Below are 20730 nucleotides of genomic sequence, written 5' to 3'. Positions count from 1 at the left end.
TACAAATAATATTTGCACAAAACAAATAATATTTGCACAAAACAACATATGAAGTTTATGAAATATGATGTTTTGTTATACATTAAACTATTCGACAGTTAATACAAGTATAGCTGCAATGTTTGATCGGGTACTTCTATTACTTTTATTTGACTATAAAATACTGTGAGTTTTGCTGTTTATTTAGGTATTCACTTCTAATACTTTAAGTAAATATTTCCATTTATGTTTACTTTTACTCAAGTAATGTTTTCAATACATGTCTTTTACTTGTAACTTCTAATTTTACTTGTAGTGTTTTTGCAGTGTGGTATTAATACTCTCACTTAAGTAAAATACTTCCCACACCACTGTGTTCTACCATCATCAAGTTTATTTTTCTGGCCCAAATCATGCCATTTGCCTTAACTCCCCCTCAATTTGGAAAAACAAAAACCTAGTATCTGATAACAAAAGGAGGGAAAACAATTAATAAGCAACTTTAATTTGATCTCTCCTAAATAATACAGAAGGAGGCACAGGTGTTTGAAATAAGGCCAATATTTTTCTCATCTAAAAGCTGTTTTTCTGACTGGACATTTACTCAGGGCGATCAATGTCCCATGTCCTTGGTCTCCTCTCTCATACACAAGGGAAATATGAACTTAAATACAACCTCACCACCTTAATTTACCCTTTCACCAAGCAAAGGACAAGCTCTGTGCTAGGAGCCCGAGGGAAATAGCCTGACTCCTTGTTCCCACACATCCTGAGGGGGCTAACCGGGGCCAGGATGGCACACTAGTTGGGTGAGCTGTGAGTGAGTGTGGCTCTCGAGGTTCATGGCACCATGGATACACACACGCACACACAGACACACACACACACACACACACACATGCTGCTGCCTCGAAGAGGTGGGTGTTGTGTGGATCAATTCCTCCTTTATGAGGGCTCTTGTCTGTTGAGGATTGGGCCAGAAGGTCATCAGATGGGAGTCAAACAGAGGTCCACGTCATCTCATTGGGACTAGGGTTAGGACATGAACAAGGGGGCTCGTACACACAGCATGTGGGGGGAAGACGTACGCAAGGTCAGCGACATCACATGCATACAAGAATGCACATGATGGCAAAGACGGAGCGTTTTGAGTTAGAATTGTCTGGTCTAGGTGCGTAGATATTGTACAGCTAAAGACTGAAAAGAAGTGGTAATCAATGGTTTCTCTGTCCCGCGGTTTTGTAAGGCAGTCCAAGGTCTCACAGGATTCAGCATGAGGATGGCTCATGCTTGAGGTCAAGAGTGGCTGATAATTCTCCCACAGACTCCAACAAGAGATAGCATCCCTCCTCAGGCCATTGCCTGAATAGAAATGTGTACAAAACAAGATTTAAAATGTCAGCAGTTGAAGATGAATTTAGTGAGCAATTACAAAGATTTGTCATGGCCAATTTCAATTTCAAAAGCACCCAGTGTGATTACAGCTTATTATCTAATCTTATTCAACAAGAAAACATTAGACGACACTCAACAAATGGAGTCATCATGCCTCGCTACAAAGTGACTGTGTTCAAAGACTTATTGTAAATCACGTGTTGGAGCCTGTCTCATTTCCATGCAGGGGGGGAGTGATGTTTCCACTAAACACTGTGCAGGTTTCACATCCCAACTGGCATTTGTACAATCAATGTTTCTTTAAAGCTGGGGACTTGTGACTCTTTAGTATCTATTGTCATCTCCCGCAGTTCTCAGGTTCTTTCCTCCCTCAGTATCAAAGCTGGGCCACATTAATGCAGACAATATCCCCACTTACCTGAGGCGGCAGGCGGAGACTGTGCTTTCACAATTCTCCATGGAGTGTCATGTTTTTCCCGGGGATGTGCCTCTCTTCCTTCCTCTGTCAGCATCGGCACACCAGGGCTTGTCATTCGGTTCTTGAATATTTCATGCAGGTGCATTTGCATGATCACAGTACTGTGTCACTTCTTCCCCTGGTAGATTAAATGCTGCCGAGCACTTGAACTTCCCGGTGACTCTGCTGAGGCAGAACAGAAGTGAGACAAGCATGCTTATTGGGATTGTCAATGCAAGAGCTTTCTTGTTTCAAGGGGTGGCTCTTCACATTTTAACAATTGAGCAATTAGACAAAAGGGCCCACAAAGACAACTTCAAACATGGATCGGTATACATTTGGTGCTGTGTTGTCTATATTTGTAGCTATGCATCTGAATCAGTCATATTCTATGGTATACGGTAAAGAAGTTAGCCATGCTGTTTAATGTTAGTGACATTGTATGTCATTTGGTTGGGAAGGCATAAACTTCATCCCTCTCAATATTTAGAAGTTGATTCAAGGTCACACTTAATCTTATAGAGTCCAAAACTCTACATAGACTATAATACTCCAGAGAAAAGATACATAGATTTTTTACCGATGTTTCACCTGTATGTAAAAGCAATTAAGCATGTTTACATGCAGTAAGCTGTATACATATACTGGAAAACATTTTTCGCTCTTTCTGTGAGGCTTTTGGGAAATTTTAGGAAAACTGATCTGCTCATAGCTATCCTTGGAGTGACTAGCTTCTTATCTTCTGCTAGTGAATACCAAAAATGGCTGTTTGGAACAATTATTGCAAAGAAATGAACCTTTTAAGTCCTGAGAAAATTGGCTTGATTTTTTTCAAAAGCAGTGGAAGAAAAAAAGAAAAGAAATACTATGTAAAAAAAAAAAGCAAACAAGACTTGAAAAAAGTGCTTTAAAAAATTATAATAATTCTGTAATATTTTAAAAATGGAATTATGATTATTTCCCCCCTAGCTTTTTTCTTTTTCCCCAAGACATTTTTAAGGTTTATATACTTTTAAAAGGCATCTGAAAGCAGCACAGGAAAAGTGATGTCACTCCAGGTTTCATAGGGTTAATTGTACAAGTGTAGAGGATGGACTCTATTCCTACGTGTGATTTACGGTTAAATGAAATGGCAAACAAATTACATTTTTGAGAGGCTGAGATTCTATAATGAAGATAGAGGACAGGATTTGGAAACTGTACTGAAATTCTTTCAGGCTAAGAAAAATGTAATAATATTTTTAGATAAAGCACCTTACTTTGAATAATCCTCTTTTTCTGTATACATAAACTCCTTTGTATTCTGTTTTAAAAACACATTGAACTAATCTCTCATTCTATGGCCACTGTTACATATCGTTACATTGACAGGATTTAAAAGAGGCAAATTGGTGCATAAAATTGGTGATGTTTGATGCTCAAAATGTTCTTTTCCACATGTGAATCAGTGCGATAGGTGAAGTTCATTATGACAAAGTCGTCTGTCTCTGAGTTTAAGCACTTGACCTTCTCTCTCCAAACAGCCCTCAGATCGTAACTTGATCATAACAATATCCTATGATTTATATAAACAGATGATATACATTCTCAGTGATCTAATTTCAACTTTAAATTAGTTTGAATCTTGAGAGTCTTTTTTCTGTCACAAATCTATAATTCCCATAGCTGCCAGGAGACAAGCCAATGATCAAGTGTTCAATTCAAGATTCTTTATTCATCCATGATTCATTACTGGGAATGACTCTAAAGAAGGTTAATTAAATGTTATCAAAATAAAAGTTTGAATAAAGTTTGTTTAAGGTAGCCTTGAATATTCTCAATATGTATTATTCTTATTGTGACAGCAGGTACCTCGTTGAACAGCAACCATGAGCTACTTAATACCAGCAAATTAAGACATTTACAATCTCCATGTCTTTTCATAAATATTGTAACAGTTTCTTTTTGAAGAAAAAAAAGGCTAAATGTCAGTAGTGCTGGAACATATAATAATTGTACTTTGATCATAAAAGGAGGAAAATCATTGGGAAACTAAATTCAAGATGCTTATTGTGTAATTTTGAGTGTTTGATCTCAGTGACACTTACCTACAAAATGCATTGTTGACACAAGTTATTGCCCCTAAAAAGTAGTGTTCATGGTCAAATAGACATAATAAATGTTAACTCAGAACAAAAATTACCTCATGAACCCTAACCCATTTAAATTTAAAGCAGTAGTTGGTAACGTTTATTATTTAAAAAACTTTTGTTATATTTGCTAAAGTTGTCTCTATAACCACACAGCAGTAAATGTGACAATACGAATAATGTGAAAATCACACTCCTCTGTCTACTTTTTTGCCCTGAAGTGCCTTTAATGGCCTTACTGCAATGAAAACAAGTGAACAAAAGCAAGAGCCGAGGAGTCTCTGATGCAGCTGTCAATCACAACTCGTGAACTACGGTCAAACTGTCAAACGAGGCAGCGCTGATGACATATAAATCATGATTGTCACTACACTCTTGCCTCAAATGTTTTCAGAAGCATATTATAGTGTACTGTTTAGCTGTAAAATAAAAAACGTTTGTGACCTGGCTGCTGTGTTGGAAACTGTTGACTGAAGGACCCCCCGACATAAAACCCTCTTATTTTACAGCTTAACAGGACACAATGTTATTTCTATACAAGTTACCAACTGTAGCTTTCATTGTAAGATACAATGAAAAAATGAATCAAGTCAACAGGGGTTCCCCATGCATCGTCCAACAGCACGCGGCCCTTTTGACTGATGAAGGCACCGGGGTGTTTAAACGTCTGTTTGCACAATTAAAGGCTGTAAACTGATCAGTATGCTGGGATGTTGTTGTTATTTAAATATATGTGCTTCATCCACAAGGCCACCATGACACCAGCCAAAGTGTCTGTGAGAAACAGATTTGTGCTTAAAACGTACAGACTTTTCTTTTGTGATTATTTTCTCTTTTTTAATTTGTAATCTATTGCAAACATCCAATAAAAGCTTTCAGATGAAAGAGGTGAAATCAAATAATGACAGAGGTTGAAGCGAGCGTGTGAATGTAGGGAGAACGTCACTGGCGATATGAAAGAGCGCTCGGCTGAGATCTGCCTTTTATGTGCCTAAAATGCTCTCAGATCTGGATTAATCTGTCATTAGTGGGACAGACAACAAACACTTAAAAGAAAGCGATACGGGCTGCTTCAGACAGAGGAGAGAGCAGCAGCAGGCACTGTCAAAACATGGTGGAACATGCCTGTGTTGAACATGTAAGCAACTGGAAGTGTCTGGGGCCAAATTATACGCATTTGATGATGAAAGAGGGGATAGTTAGAAGATGATCCCTTTGAGTTACCAGCTTCCTCTGAGAGATTTCTCTTAATTTGACTTTCTACGGACAACATTTTGCCATATAATCTGCCTCTTAATCATATTCAAGGTTTCATATAACAGAAACTGTACCTGAAATTTTGGCCCTGGTTGGTTTTGTCTTGTAACAAAAATCCTCCTGTGGGCCCCAACAAAATGCGAAAAATTAAACATTAGGGAAAATTGATGCAAACATCTAATGTTAACAGGTGGTCTGTAGTAGGGGTCACACCTTTAGTACTGGCATGGCAGTTACCTTAATTTGTTCATCAGAAGCCATTTTTGCAAAGAGATTGCTCCATAGGGCTGAACCAAACAACGGCAGTGTTATGTTGCACCAGTGTGTGATGTTAGATAGCATACCAGCGTCCCGGAAGCAAAAGACGCATGGTGGGTGAGAATTCTAACACAACAGTGTGGTATATAGCATACACAGTGGCGGAGCTTTCTAAACAATAACAATGGCATAACATCCCAATGACAATCACAGAAGGTCTCTGTTAATTTATTGAATATTGTCCTCTGTTTAGAAGATAAGAAACTCCCAACCACATTATTTTTCAAATCTGCAGACATTTTCAGATGCTGTTCTTCTTCTTTGAGTTAGCTGCTAACTGCTGCTAGCTGCTTTTTAAATCCCTGGAGTGGAAAGTATTTCGAAAGCTTGAGAGAAAGACAAAATGAAAAGGAAAAAGGCATACAGGGTGTAGTTTAAAAAAAAGAAAGAAGAGGACAAAATTTGAAATTATGAAAATTTGCACACACCATAGTCTTTTATATGATTGATTGATTTTATTTTAAAATTTTTTAGCTAGATGACCTAAAGATGAAGATGCAACTGCCTGGGACAGACTCGAAAAAAATCCTGTTGCAGATGTATGATGATCATTTCTCGTGACGAGAGAGAGAGAGACAGAGAGAGAGGCACATAGATACCATGTGTCAGTTTCTGCGTCTCAACAGAAACGGGGCAGGCAGATGTTGCGCATTATGTACCAGTCTACTGCCTCTAAAATTGTTCCGCAAATGAGGATCTTAATGAGAGGCAGTGTTCGTGGGTCAAGGAACAGCCTAATCATGCTAAGTCAATTGCATCTTTTCTCTTTGTGTGTGTGCATGTGTGTGTGTGTGTGTGTGTGTGTGCTTGTGTGTGTGTGTGTGTGTGTGTGTGTGTGTGTGTGTGTGTGTGTGGCAGTGAGCAGATGAACCAACATTTGTCTGACTGAAGACGAATGCCAGTCCTCATATTTCTTCATTTTCCTCTCTCACCCTGTGCTCCAAATCTGGCTGGACACTTAAGTACATTAGCCACACAATATGGAGTTGTCTTGTCTCACCGGTGAAACAGATGTCAAACTCGTGTCTTTGTTCATGTTCCATCGCTTGCATCTAGTCCTCAAAGCTCCCACTATGAACTCAGAGTCAGAATGTATCGAGCATAACGTCTTTGACCTCACAGCAGGTCATTAAAAACATATAAAATCGGGCAAATATCAAACGGGGTGAGCTATAAGTGTGTCTATTAAAATAAAAACAACATTTTAAACATAAACTCCTGTATAAAGATCAATATCATGTCTCAATGTCTCTTTGCCGTCATTCGTGTGGCTGTTGAGCGTTGATATAACAGCAGGGATTTATAGCCTTGTAAAACAGCCCTTGCAGACACAGGGGAACTCGGTCTATATATTCTATATATGTCTGTGTGTGTAATAGCTCAAAAATCTCCCTAACACTGACATGTTGCCATTTTCCATCAATGTTTCTGTAATTTGACACGTTATTGTTTCACCTTTGATTTCCAATGACATTGCTGTTACTTTAAGGCTCTGTATAAATAAAATATGGACATGACATACTGTGCATAGTCTTCTTCTTAAGAAGTTGTTTATGTTTTTTAGTACATTTAAAGATACAAGTGCAAGAGAGTATTTGTTTTTAAACGTGTGTGCAGAATAGGAAGAACTAAAAAAAAAGCATGTCTTTTTTATGTTTACCTTTTCCAGTATTTTGACTGTACCCTAATTATAATGCTTGAAGAGGACCTTGTCCCCACTAGCATTTTCACTTAGGGAGGGGAAAGCACAGGTGTTACTAGGGGTGAATTATGAGACAATGGGCCCCTGGGCATAGATACACAAAAGGCCCCACCACCTCTCCAACACAGAAGCAAACACACAGACTTTGAGGTGTTGTTGCCTCTTTATTTGCGTGGCTTTGTGGTCATTATGCATCTTTTTATGGTTCTGTGTCTCTTTTTTCATGTATGTCTCCCTGTTGATGATTTGTGTGCCTTTTGGTGATTGTTTGTCTCTTTGAGGTAATTTTCAGGCCTACCTGTGCCTGGCAGGCCTGATCAGTAAACCATCCATGACTGATGGAATGAAATAAAGAACGAAATTCAACCATCATTAATTATATTATTCACACCTGAACTTCTCGTATTGTGGACTGTCAAAATATACTCTGTAAAAACTGTAAAATGACGCAAATGAGTTTGATACTTCATTAATTTGATAGTTTCCTGATTACTTGCAAAAACATGTAAGTTAGGTGGATATAAGACCCTGAATAGCATAATAACATGGCCTGCTTCTTACTGGAAAGGATGCAAATTTATAGTTTTGCACTGGATATGGTGGGATAGGCCCAAAAGTGAGAAGTGGGAAGAGAAAACAAATGGACCACTGCACAGACTGAAGCATATTCTCCATCTACAGCATTGGATTATTAAGAATTCTTTCACATATAAGGTTTTTATAATTTAGAGCCTATATATTTGACTCATGGTGGTTCACGCTTGATCTTAATTGTTGCTCAGAGATGGTCTTGGTTAGCTAAAATATGCTTCTGATGAGAGCCCAGTGGAAGAGATGGTCTGTTTGAAGACGTCACCAGCAGGGTGATTTAATGTCAACTTCTCTGGACCCTATATAGCAAACATGGATGCTGTTCCTGGAAATCAGTCACTGGTGTGGTATTTAATGACGTCAAACCCTGCATGCACATGATTTATATTATTTGTTTATCCTTCCTTATTATTATCCTACTATAGCCAGTGCTGACAGTTACTTTTGAAATGTAGTAGTTTACAGATTACTAGTTACTCTGTTTGAAATTTGTAATGCTATTATTTTAAGCACATTATTTAAGTAATATAACATATTACATTTGATGCCTAAAATACCTTTTCCAACAAATGTTTAAATCTGGCAATAAAGCTGAAAAATGTCCTGAAATAGGCTATGCCAAAATAAGGCAATCCTGCATGGCGAAAAGTGGCACAGGAACTGAATGAATGTTAAATTCTACATATAAACATTTTACTGAAAAGAATAAAGACCTTCTCACACGTAACCCCATTTAATCACAAACATTTTGATTTGTAACTGTGATTTAATTACATAATTTTCTAAGTAAATCTAATGCATTACAACTACGTTTCTTTGTAATTTAATTAAATGTGACTAGTTATATGTAACTAGAGTAACTAGTCACAAACACTAGAGCTCAAATGTATAAATAAATAAATAAATAAATACATCAATTAATATTGTTCTTGCATAATAACAATAACAATAATGTTTCATCATTATTATTACTATTATTTAGGATTCATTTGTGGAGCTTTTTCAAACTTTTTTAAATCCAAAGCGTCCGATCAGATAAGCTTAAGAACTGAATGTACATATTTTAAGTTGCTTTACTAGATAGGAAAATAAATAAAATAAAATAAAAATAATTTAAAGAAAGAAGTAAAGTAAAGTAAAATAAATACATAGAGGTTGTGAAAAGCGTTTTAGGGCCACTTGAAACAGCCAGTGGGACTCCTTACGGTACCCGGACCAGCATTTGGAAACCACTGCATTCGGATCACTGCCGTACGTCAATGGTTACTGTCGTAAAATGGCGTGCGGCGCGGATGAGGGACGGAAACGGAAAACAGCGGGCTTGTTTGAAAGAAGGAAAGCGTTTCGGTAGTTATTGACAACGGTGTGATTTCACTGAGGAAGTTTGTTTGGGTTTTGTAGCAAACACGACAAATAGTACTTTTAATGGATACTGTAACCAGTTCGCGTAAACTCTGCCGTTGGACCACGCAGTGACGTTGTCCTGATTTAACGCGGAAGGCTGTCAACAGCGGACAAGAGAAAATATGAACGTTAGTTCAGCGGCTAACGTTAGCTAAGATAGCAACAGTAGCAGTGTGTTGTATTAACGAAGAGCAACAGCTGCTGCTACAGTGTTGATATCGTCTCGGTTAACAAGTTATTGAAACGGGTAAGAGGCAAACTGTGTTCACTTTTCCCTAAAAAGTGTCCTGTGAGCTTGAATGTGTCAGTCTGCGAGTGTGCTAAAGACATGCAAGTTAACGTTAGCTAAAGTCAGATGATACAAACGATTTGTAGCTCTTAAATTGTTTGTCGATATTGCTTAAAAAAAAAACTCGCTTCCAAACTGTTATGTCATCGCCCATTAAATACGAAGGGCTTACACGCCGATGACCGTTCAATCTGTATATCCATAAGTTTTTACAGTGTCCATACTGATTTCAGTTGTTACTTTGCTTCCTTTTCAGTCCCAAAATGTCCTCCAAAGACGACTCTCGCATCCTTGTTTTAGAGGAGCAAGTGAAGACTTTATCAGATGAGTTAATGCAATGCCAGGTGTGTATAAATGTGTACCACAACAGACGTAAATATACTGCTGGATTGTGTATGTCCTGGATTAAATATATCGTATTGTAGGAAATACAAATTGTTAAGGTTTGCTTCATTATAACCTGGACACCGTGATAACATGAAAGTGCTCTAAAATAGTGAAGTTTATTGAATAAACTGATAACAGCAAGTTCAAGCAGCAACAAGCACGTCCAGCCATGTTGACAATTGTTTGCTCAGTATGAGAAATATTTTATTTGTCTGTTTGTAAACAAACTGTTATTTTCATATATCTGAGCTTAACATGAGCCTGATTATAAGAAAATATATTCTTGATAAAATGTCATAGCTTAGCCAGCCATTACCACAAACACTTGTAATTTATTTTAAAGATATGTAGAGCTACATTTAACAGTTTCCAGCACATCTTGCTCCACAGCGCTTGCTTTGTGCAGAGCTTTCTTGCTTTTTTAGTTTTTGCACTTTAACTAGACAATAAATACCCACTTTATTAAATTCCAGACTGTTATGGCTCACAGTTGACAGTTGAAACTGAGAGCATATCCAGTATAGCTTGATTAGTTATGATTTAAAGATAACTTGCATGAAGCATAATTTTATTGTTTTGTCACTACTGTTCAGCTGCAAAACTTTTAAATGCCCTGACCACACTTCATTCAATGTTAAGCAAAGACAGTAAATAATGTGCAGCACATATCTGCTCCCAGGGTGCATTTGAATAAAATGCCTCTCCTTTCATATTTATTCAAATAAATACAAACACAGATACAGAAATTTCATATGAGCAGATATGAGAACCTTTCATCTTCACTTTGTGAGTCAGTGATTGAGGGAGGCTGTCCTTGCATACTCACCACCAGGTGGTGCCTAATAACATCAGTGAACTCAACCCAGCATTGCTCACTTTGCATATTCACAGCACCTTGCTATACAGGTAGGTAGACAGTTGTAGGGTTCAGCAGATGATGTGTTACATTTGAGATTTTATTGGACTATAGATTCTACACATGGAGCAGGAGCATTTGTTGTGCTCTTTGGATATAACCACATGTGTGCATGTTACCTTATTTATCCTGTGTATAAAGAATGCATTTTGTAGTTAACATATCAGAGTTTACTCAGAACAAGAAGTGTGACACCTTCATAGCTCCCGAAACTAGGCACCTTTACAAGCTTTTATAGTAGTGTAAATCCATGCATGCACTTTCATAATTCAGTGAACCAAAAAACTTCGCTGATGTTCTTCCAATTCCCTGTTTTGAATATGTATTATTAACAGCTTAATTCTGTAGACCCTTATTTTTGGGTCATTTCTTATGTCATTGCTCATTATCGTCTTCCCATGTTATCAGTAGACATCAAGCCAATTACTGAGGTCTTATAGGGTTAACCAATCCTGCTTTAAACCTTCCTCATTAATATACAGACTCAAAAATGCAGATATTTATTTGTCTATGTCCTATTTAATTAAGAACCTTTCACTGTTTGTTTATCATATTTTGAATTCATTTCTGTATTAATTGATTTGTTACCATATTTATTCGTTTACCTCTGTATTTAGTCTTACATTTATTTATTTATTGATAATTAAGTTGTTTTTTTTGGCCTTGTACCTGCTGCCCTGCATTGAACTGACACTGAGGCCATCCTTGGTGGTCCTGTCTAGAGCAGAACATCAGTGATTCTGTCTATCTAATAGGAACCTTTAATTGTGCAGCGTACCATTTAAATAGTGACATTTGAATACCACTGATGTCTAAAGTCTCTGGCAAGATGTACTTCAGGACAGCCATTAACTACAAAGAGTCTCATCTGTCGACCAGCAAATGTTCCTACTAGACCATGCTAATTTTATTAATATGTGGCTGGATTCCAGTGGCTTCTCTGGTATGTTTAGCCCATGGTGTTTCAGTGTCTAGATTCAAAATGAATAATTCAGCCATCATCAAACACACATTCAATGCATCTTTAAGTACACATATGGCAGAGGGGAGAGTTTGATGAGGGTCCTGATTGAACACTTGTGTGTGCAAAGGCTAATGGCAGCCAAAGGCCAGGCAGAGGGAGACCACCTATTTCAAGTCAACCACACTGTTAAATTTCATCGTTAGCTGCATTGCAGGGCTGATATGGTGAGATCTCTATCCTCGCTCACCCTGCTCCCACTCTGTATACACACACACACGCACATACACTTATGCACAGATGCATACAGAGACAGAGATCTACAGTCCTTCTACTTATGTGTTCAGCTCATGGTCTTATCAAGGTCTGCTTCTGCCATTTTAGTAAATAATTGATTAGACACTTTTGAAAAGGGGGTTAAAATTCATGTACTAATTGGAGACCAGTAGAATCCAGTGGGAGGGATGACTTTTATCTTATGATGATGTGAACATAATTTATCAGATAATTTTATATTAAGTCGATTTGGTATAATTCTGTCTTTTAATGTCAGAAAATGTAGTTTTTAGATGTCCCTCATTAAATGTAATGTAGCTTAAAAATGTTTGAAAAAAACAGCGAGACAATTTGAATTGGAAATGTGTCAGGGGCTGGCTGGGTTTCTCCACTTGAAGATGACTCTCTCTGTCATCAGTTTTGAGTTTCTTTGGGGCTAGTTACTTCAGAGTTGTGGTGAAAAACATATCTGGAGCGCAATTGATTAATAAAGAAAATGCAAGCTCCACTGCTGTGTTTTGATTTGGATCCCAGCTCTCTCCAGTCATGAATAGTGCATAATGACAAGTGTCAATGCTGGCTCCCCTTGAGTCGAAGGTCACATCTCAGCGATGAAAATTCCTGTTAAGATAGGCTCATGATTAGAGAGGGCAGACCAGATCAAAAACTATGTTGTACAAGATATTTAAATTATTGATTGACTACCCCTTCTGTCGTATGCTAATGTCATTGAGCATGCTATTTATTTTTTTGTTTTTCAGTGAGATTTGCTGTGGCTTTCCGTGCAGCATTTGAGACAAACTTATCAAAAGCTATTTATCTCAATTAGGAACTACAGCTGTTGACTCACTGAATCCTTTATTTTCACAGGCAGACAAGGAGTTTGTGTGGTCCCTATGGAAACGCCTGCAAGTGGCAAATCCAGACTTGACCCAGGCTGTCAGTCTAGTGGTTGAGCGGTGAGTAGATTCATATTTCAAATTGCTACCTGAGAGGCTCAATAGCTGAAAATTCCTTTATCTCACAAGTGAAGAGAAATATGTGTGAAAGTCGTTCAAGGGGTGTTTAAGGCACCTTGGCCATTCTACTGGGGTTACGACGGAATCTGGTGCAGATGCTGATTTAAGCCTTCTTATCCCCGGTCTAGCAGTTCAACCATGGAAACCCTTTTAATGAAAACACTCCTCCGCCGCACCCATTCTGGACAGTTGAAACACTCCTGCCAAATACTTGTCTTTATCGGATAAATTGTGAGATTGAATATGACCTCCTTTGCAGGGTGGCTAAGCTGCACCAAACACAGTGGCATGGGAACTTTCAGAAAAGAACAGAGGTTCAGGCCTTTTCACAGCTGATGCACACAGTTGGATAAATTTAATTTATTCCTCTTTGTTAGAAAAAAACCCACATTTGACTTTAAATGATCTTTGATGCTTGTATCACTGCAGTTTGAACAATGGTGGTTTTTACCATTTACATATGTTGAAAGGAATATGGGGGTGGTATCGCCCCGTTATGCCACCTCGCCATTCTGTATAAAAGGTGTGATTGCATAATGAGGGGACAGAGCTGTCTTGTCTTTAAGACAGAAAATGAGGTTGTAACAGTGCCAAATTAAGTTCTATGTAAAAAAGGACAGCCAGCAGGACGGGATCATGGGCAGGCTATTTTGACAGCATGTTATGTGTGCGTCCCGCCGAGGAGATTTAAAAAGCAACTAGAAGCTGTTAGGGGCTTACTCGAAAAAGAACAGAAGCTGAAAATGTTCACAGTTTGAGATAACAATGACATTTGAGAGATCCTTACCCTCTGAGTGGAGGATGAGATCAGCCGCCATAAAACAGAGACAGTAAAGGTAAATTATTATTATTGCATTTTATGTCATTGTTGTTGTTTAGAGAGGGCTGCCAACACTTATGTTACATGTCACACTAGAGGCTGACACTTTTGCGTTAAATGTCCCGCTTGTCACACCACTTTTGCTTTCACGATGCTGGCATGCTGTTTAAAATCTGCCGTTGGTTGGTTGTGTTTAAAAATGCAAAGGCAGAATAAAGAATGGGCTTTTTAGTGCCTCTTGAATGCTATAATTTTGTAAAATGGGCTTCTGTCGCCACGCTGTCGCTCTTCTTCTCTTTCTGAGGTCTTCATCCTCTATAACATCCTCCTCCTCGTTGTTATAATCATACACCTGAATATATCTGACCTGCTGAAAGTAGGCTTTTTGCGTTATGGAATTATAATATGCACCCTGTTCCTTGTTTATCTTGCAGATGTACAGATTACGCCAGATTTTCTTTACTGCTTCTTGGTCAAACAACTCTCTAAAAGCCTCTTACTGATGCGAAAAGCACATAAAACAAAACCCATTCCGAAAACTTAAATGATGGATGAAAATTTTTGAGTCCGTAAACACAATTGACACATGATTTATTTCTAAATGTATGACAATTTCAGATAAAAACTATGGATTTAGTGAGAAAAGGCCTTTAGATTAGTTTTTCCTGACTTTTTGCTTTTGAGGGTTATATTTTCTCTATTGTGGGTGCATATTGGGTACATTTTGAGGTTTGCCAGTTGTTAGGAGACCCTTAATAGGGGTTAAACACAGTGCAACAGTGTGCAGAGTGTTCCTCAGCACTGTGCCTCTCATTCCTTCTTCACACCCTCTTCAGTTCCTTTATTGCCCCATAGGAAACCCATCAAAGTATGTTGGTCCGCGGAGACTAAAGGGGGAACATGCACCCAGAGAGTGTATGTGTATTGTATCACCTGATGTGCAGGAGGATATTGACATGGTAATTGTGTCGACTCCAGTCAAGCGCTGGTGCCTACTGGGAACCGCCATTCAGCCTCCCCTCCCCTTCCTGTGTGGATCTTGTAGAGTGATTGGTTGGTTGCTCAGGACATGGTGAACACAGCCCAATATACAAGGAGATGTAGCTAGGCCGGCCTGCGTTCCAGCTCCTCCGGGGACACCAGATACTTATTTCAGTGTCTGCCAGGGGAGAGGGCTGATCAGAAGAGGCAAGGAGACGAGAGAAAAGGCCTCACAGATGGGAGGTGTAGAAGGAGCAAGTGATGAGTCGAGGGAATGGGTGGCCCCTGGTGGCCTGAAGCAGTTGAAACAAACAGGTCCCCAACTGATGCCTTGTTTTTGGCTCCCCAAAAGTTCATTATGATAAAAGAGGTGCTAGTGGGCTAGAGAGAAAAGTTCAGAGTTTGGTGCAGTATCTCTCACAGATTTTCCTTTTTATTCACATCTATAATAGTTTTTTCAAAGAGTAGTTTTCATTAAAATAACACACAGAAGAAAACAAAGAACATTAATTGCTTATATGTAAATTGATCTTCTTCATTTGCCAATTACTGCAGGTGCACAAACAATTTTAAATTTACAGTAGGACACAGGGACATATAACAATTTGCAAACTTTAAGTCTCTAATTGAGAAAGTATTACAGATCCAATGTAGCGCGAAAAATTATGTAAAAGTTTTGAAATTTTGTCTGTGAAAGTGTGTGGGAACCCTGTATAAAACAATTTCAGTAAATCATTTTCAAGAGGATATGGATCCTTTTAAAAGGTATCTGTTAGTCATTGAAGATGTACTTTGTAATGTCCAATTGTTCTAATCCTATAGTCTTAAGTTGTTCCACTGTAGATGAAAATTTGATTTTTCTCTCCGTTTTTCTCTAGTGAGAAGCAAAAAGCTGAGATGAAGGACAGGAAAGTGTTGGAGATCCTCCAGTCCAAAGACTACAAGATACAGGAGTTGGAACAGGTACAGTGCAGTTTGATCTAACATACTGTATCTTTCCGTGTTCAGCAAATGCCTGTTCGGTCTCAGAGATATTAATGGAGGAGAGTAATTAAACCATGTTTGAAATATTTACTTGATAGTTTAGTTTTATGCAGTTAAAATGTTTCAGAAAATATAGCAGAAATCTCTGATTGGAATACTTTTACAAACCAAATCTTATTTTTTCAAAAGGTACCACTGCATTTTACAATCTTTTATAAACTCATAATATTTGTAAGCTGCAAATTTGCTGTTGGCCTATGATCACCTCCATTTGGTCTTACTGAAAGTTAAACAGCCTCTTTGCCAGAAGTCCCAAAAGAGGGTGTTTTCTAATTAATTTCTCCCAGCCACATTTAACTACATCTCCAGACTAAACTACTGAGCTTCAAGTTATAAGATTGCTTATCTGACATTTTAATTACAAATATTTCTTTCATGTCTTTTCATGTGTCTTGTTTTTTTTGTTTAGATTATTCAAATTTATATGGTCCCTTTTCTTTTTTTTGTGTTTTTTTTCATGTCTTTATTAAGCAAGGACCATGCAAAAAAAACATTAATCTCAAAATGAGAAAAGATGATTCATGCCAAATTTAGCTATTAGCTAGTTTACATCTGCAGTCCCTGGGCAGGTACAGGACAGGCTGTGTATTTGATGTGTTTATTTCGTGTGTTAAAGTGTTTGCTAAGTGTTTATTCTTAGCTTATTTTTAACGTAACCCCCTAATACTGGTTCTGTCTCTCTCTTACCTGCTTTCTTTTGCACCGCCTCTTGAGTTATATTTCTTGATAGTGTGATGGCTGACGATAATGACATCACTGATGTAATTTACTCCATATCATCATCTCTTCAGCGAAGCATCTGTCAGTCTCCTTCATTAGTGTCCTTCATCCAGAATCGTGATCATTCCTAATGAGACTGGCTTTAATGGAGTCATCAGCTTGCCAGTGTTTTTTTAACATTACCCTCCTCAGCCATCTAAACTTTGATTCAGCTGATACAGTAGCTATGGTATTAACTCATAGGAGCACAAGATATGTACTGACTGAATCACAGTGTGTTTCAACGATAATTGCTGCGTAGAAAATCCCTGTGTCACAAACGGAAAATAAAACTGCGCTGAGCAAACGCTACCTCAACTGGTTGGTTGGATTGTATTTGGAATATTTCAACCACTTTTGCTGTCAGACAGTCCTTTCCGATGAGGAACTGATGAGATTGTCTCAAAGCCACCAGACTCCTTTAACAAAAACAATGATTTTACTGTGCATAATTTGGGAGTTGCTGGTCTACTGCATCTACATCTTGGTTTAAGATTTAAGGAAAAGCTGAGAAAATATTCTCAGTACGGTACACTTAAACTGATATTGTGGTTTTTAGGTCGCTAAAATACGTTTTGCAGTGGTCCCCCATCACAGTAGTCAGTTGCTTAGCTTCTGTGCCATTAGATTCGGTTTATCAAAGATGTAAAAAAGTAACACTGTACATAAAATGAACACGACAGAATTGTCAGATAGATCTGACCAATGTGTTTAACTTTATCTTTGAATGTTACAGTTATGGATGAAAATGACAACAAAAATGAATGAGTTTGGAGATTTCGCAGTTAGAAATCAAATCTTTGAATCTTGAATCTTGAAATGCCAGGTGTCTGTCTGGGGGTGATTGTTGTTTGTAGTTCAATGTCACAGTTGGCCTGTAAAGTTCAGTGTAGTGCAATGAATTCAATATGATATCACATATGTAAAGATTAAACATGTAAGACTGTTTAGTTGAAAACAATTAAAAGTTCTTCAGTGTAGAAGAAGATTTCTGAGCACCCATGAGAGCACACTGGCAGTTCTCAAACTTTATTTGTATAGCCTCTGGACAGGACAGCATTGACAAATGTACAAAAGCCAAGTCAATAGATTGACTTAGAAGATAGAATAATTGCTATATTATGAGGCTGAACTAAATGTACATAATTATTTGTAAGCTAAGAACATTAGATCAAGTTTAAGATGCTTTGGAATAAACGTGTTAGAGTGGCAATACTTCCATTGTAATGTTGTGTTGTAGTTGCATTAACTTCATTGTTTATTCATAATTCACCAAGTTCAAAGCCACTATGGCAATAATATACAGTAAAATGTGTGCAGTCTATTTTGTCTCTATGAGAAAGGCCAGCTGTGATTTTGTTTTGTTGTTTTTTTGTTTATTTAATTTTATTTATTTAAGCATTTTTAACCTGGAGGTCTCTTGAGAATAAAATCTCTTTTTTTGAGAGAGAGAGACCAAGCCAAGATAGCTCACCATTACTTATAGTTATAGTATTGCAGATGCATGAGAGAACAAAACTTGTTGTACTGTGGATGCAACTCTAGCAGTGAAATACTTTCCCTTTTTGCATTTCAGAAGGTTACACTAAAAAAAACAAAATCACTCAAAAAATCCTAAACATTTTTACATCTTATTGATGATTTTAGATTTTTCTGAAATAATTATTTCAACAAGGCTTTGGTGAACTGAAAGTTGTATTGATATGCAATAATGTAACTGTTACAGGTAACTTAAACTGATGGCTGGCAGGCAGATAACTCACCACAGCTAATTACATAAGTTGCCACGCATTGACAACGTAATAGTTTCTTCCAGCGTGTCACATTTGTGAAGCAATGTTCTGTGCTGAGAGTTGTTCTGAGTCATTCATTCATTCATTCATTACTCATCGTCCAACTTAGTTTAAAAGTATGTGTAAAAGTGTAGACCTGTCGAAGTCTCAGCAGCTGATCTGATGAATTCAAAACTGGCTTTCATAAAAGAGCCAATAAAATGTTGAATGAATAAATAAATGAACTCTTCTGTTTTTTCTACTTGCATGTATATGTTTTCTATGTATTTGGAAAGTGTCTTTTACTCCTCTTTAAACTGTGGGTAATGAAACTTGTAGGTTATTTGAGAACCTCATTAAGAGCACTGAGCCCTGTGCTGTGTCATTCGCCTCTTACAGTCATCATCTCGTCCAGTCTTGAGCCATACACACCCAAATAGTGATTAATTGGTTTTTCCTCTTTTTTTTTGGAGATGTGATGGTCCGCTGAGTCCACACAGGATCTTACACTCCTCTTAATATCTCCACTCTCCAACTTTGATGATGTTTTTTTTTTTCTTCTCCAGTCTCCTTTTTTTTCCTTCCACCTCTTCCTCTATATACTTTCCCTCGCTACTCCTTTCCATTTTTGTAACATAATTAGCTTTCATTTTTGAACTGTACTGGGAATTTTCAAATGCTAATCTTTTTGTCCTAGACCTCTTAACTTGGCGGACCCCCCCCTTTTTTTCTCCTCTATCAATTGAGCACTACTGGGGTTCAAATTGTTCTTGCCTACCTCATTATCAACGTTTGAATTTATTTTCTGCTCTCCAGTATAAATCTCTATTAAAGCCCCTCTGTTCTTAGCACGGCGAGCTAGGAGTAGCGAGGAACGCTAAATCCACTATCTGGATATATCTGAGCGATTTCCCTCAACATGGCAATTAATTGCATCCCAGAGCACAGTGTTATTTGAGAGGAGGGTGTACCCACAGAAGGCTGTGGATTACCAGCCAATGCCAAACCCCAGCTGATGCGGTGTTAAAAAGCCAGCCTCCTCCCTCTAATGCCACAAAGGCTGCCAAAAAACATGAAGTGAACATTTACCAGCATCAAAAGTGGGTGGTCATTAAAATCATTGTACCATTTATGCTGCCCTCTGGTTCAATGAAACCTGTGAATCATTTAATTGATCATCATGGAGCTTCATAATATTTTGTGACTCAAAATACTTGTATAATGCTTAATAGTCAGTAGTAGCGTCTGTTTAGGGCTGTGGGTTAACTAATATGGGAAGCGACAGAAAATTAAATGGTAATTCTTTTGATAATCGATTAACTGTAGTTGTTCAACAAAAATGCCCAAATATTTGGTATTTGTGTTATTTTTTTTTGCTTTTAAACAATGTTTAGGTAAGAGAAATTTAAAAAAAAAAATCTTAACATTTTTATATCCGCCAGTTGATTGATTGCTCAATCCTCACTCCTAACCAACCAGTAAGTTATCTGGCTACATGTCATTAACATAATCATGTAGCAAGAACATACAGCGAAGGCTAATCTGAAAATTGTCTTGACTAAAAACAAATAACCTTCATGTTTGTTGCAGGATGCAATTTGGCTTTTGTCATGACTCAAAACTGACATCTACAAAAAAGTTTGGTCTTGATAGTTTGGTCTTGATTTGAATCGGTGCATCTGCAGACTGCACTGAGTGCATTTCCCAGTTGTTAAATGAATATCTTTGAGTTTGGGCTGCTGTAAGAGGACACTTGTTGAAATCATCTTGAGCCTTGGGGGATTGCGATTTGCATATTTCACTGTTTTCTGATGTTCTTTAGGTCTAACAATTAATTGAGAAAATAGTAGAATAATTAATATTATATATTAAAAAAAGTTTCACCTCATATCAGTTGCAACAAAGTCAAACATTAAAACAGATTTATTTTTATTTTATTTAACACTTTTTTTCAGGACACAGTCCAGACCGATTTTTGATTAGAGTTTACTGAGACTTAAACTTCTATGTTTCTCAACGTCGCTTTCTCTTTTTTTTCTCTCTTTCTGTCTCGCTGTCTGCCACAGAAAGTGACAGGACAGCAGCAGGAGATCAACAACTTGGTACAGCGGAGGACGACAGTGGACGAGGAGAGTGCCTTAATGAAGAAGGAGCTGACAGCTCTGCGTGAACAACTGGTCAATAACAGTCAGGAACTTAAGGTTGGTAGAACAAATTTCCCGTGGCAGTCTGGGCCTCAGAGTCGAAAAGTCTCTTTTCTGTGTGGCACTGAAC

At 37.8% G+C, this 20730-nt stretch overlaps 1 protein-coding gene across 2 annotated transcripts in view; it reads left to right on the top strand.

The window, feature by feature from the left end:
- The window catches only part of cntln (centlein, centrosomal protein), a 192478-nt gene that overhangs the window by 79894 nt on the left and 91854 nt on the right, over nt 1-20730 (top strand). Inside the window, exons 1-5 of one of the 2 annotated variants that reach the window (XM_042485352.2) lie at nt 9151-9479; nt 9778-9865; nt 12932-13020; nt 15760-15844; nt 20523-20657. In XM_042485352.2, the coding sequence (XP_042341286.2) occupies nt 9785-9865; nt 12932-13020; nt 15760-15844; nt 20523-20657 (390 nt within the window). In that variant the 5' untranslated portion in view covers nt 9151-9479; nt 9778-9784. Of the gene's footprint in view, nt 1-9150; nt 9480-9777; nt 9866-12931; nt 13021-15759; nt 15845-20522; nt 20658-20730 lie in introns of those variants that run through there. The other variant, XM_088075937.1, reaches the window with a different exon arrangement.

Source organism: Plectropomus leopardus, chromosome 3 (genome assembly GCF_026936395.1).
Source record: "Plectropomus leopardus strain MGB_pleo_1.0 chromosome 3, ASM2693639v1, whole genome shotgun sequence".
Classification (NCBI taxonomy): Eukaryota; Metazoa; Chordata; class Actinopteri; order Perciformes; family Serranidae; genus Plectropomus; species Plectropomus leopardus.
Note: the sequence above shows the minus strand (reverse complement) of the source record. Positions and strands in the feature narration are given on the sequence as shown.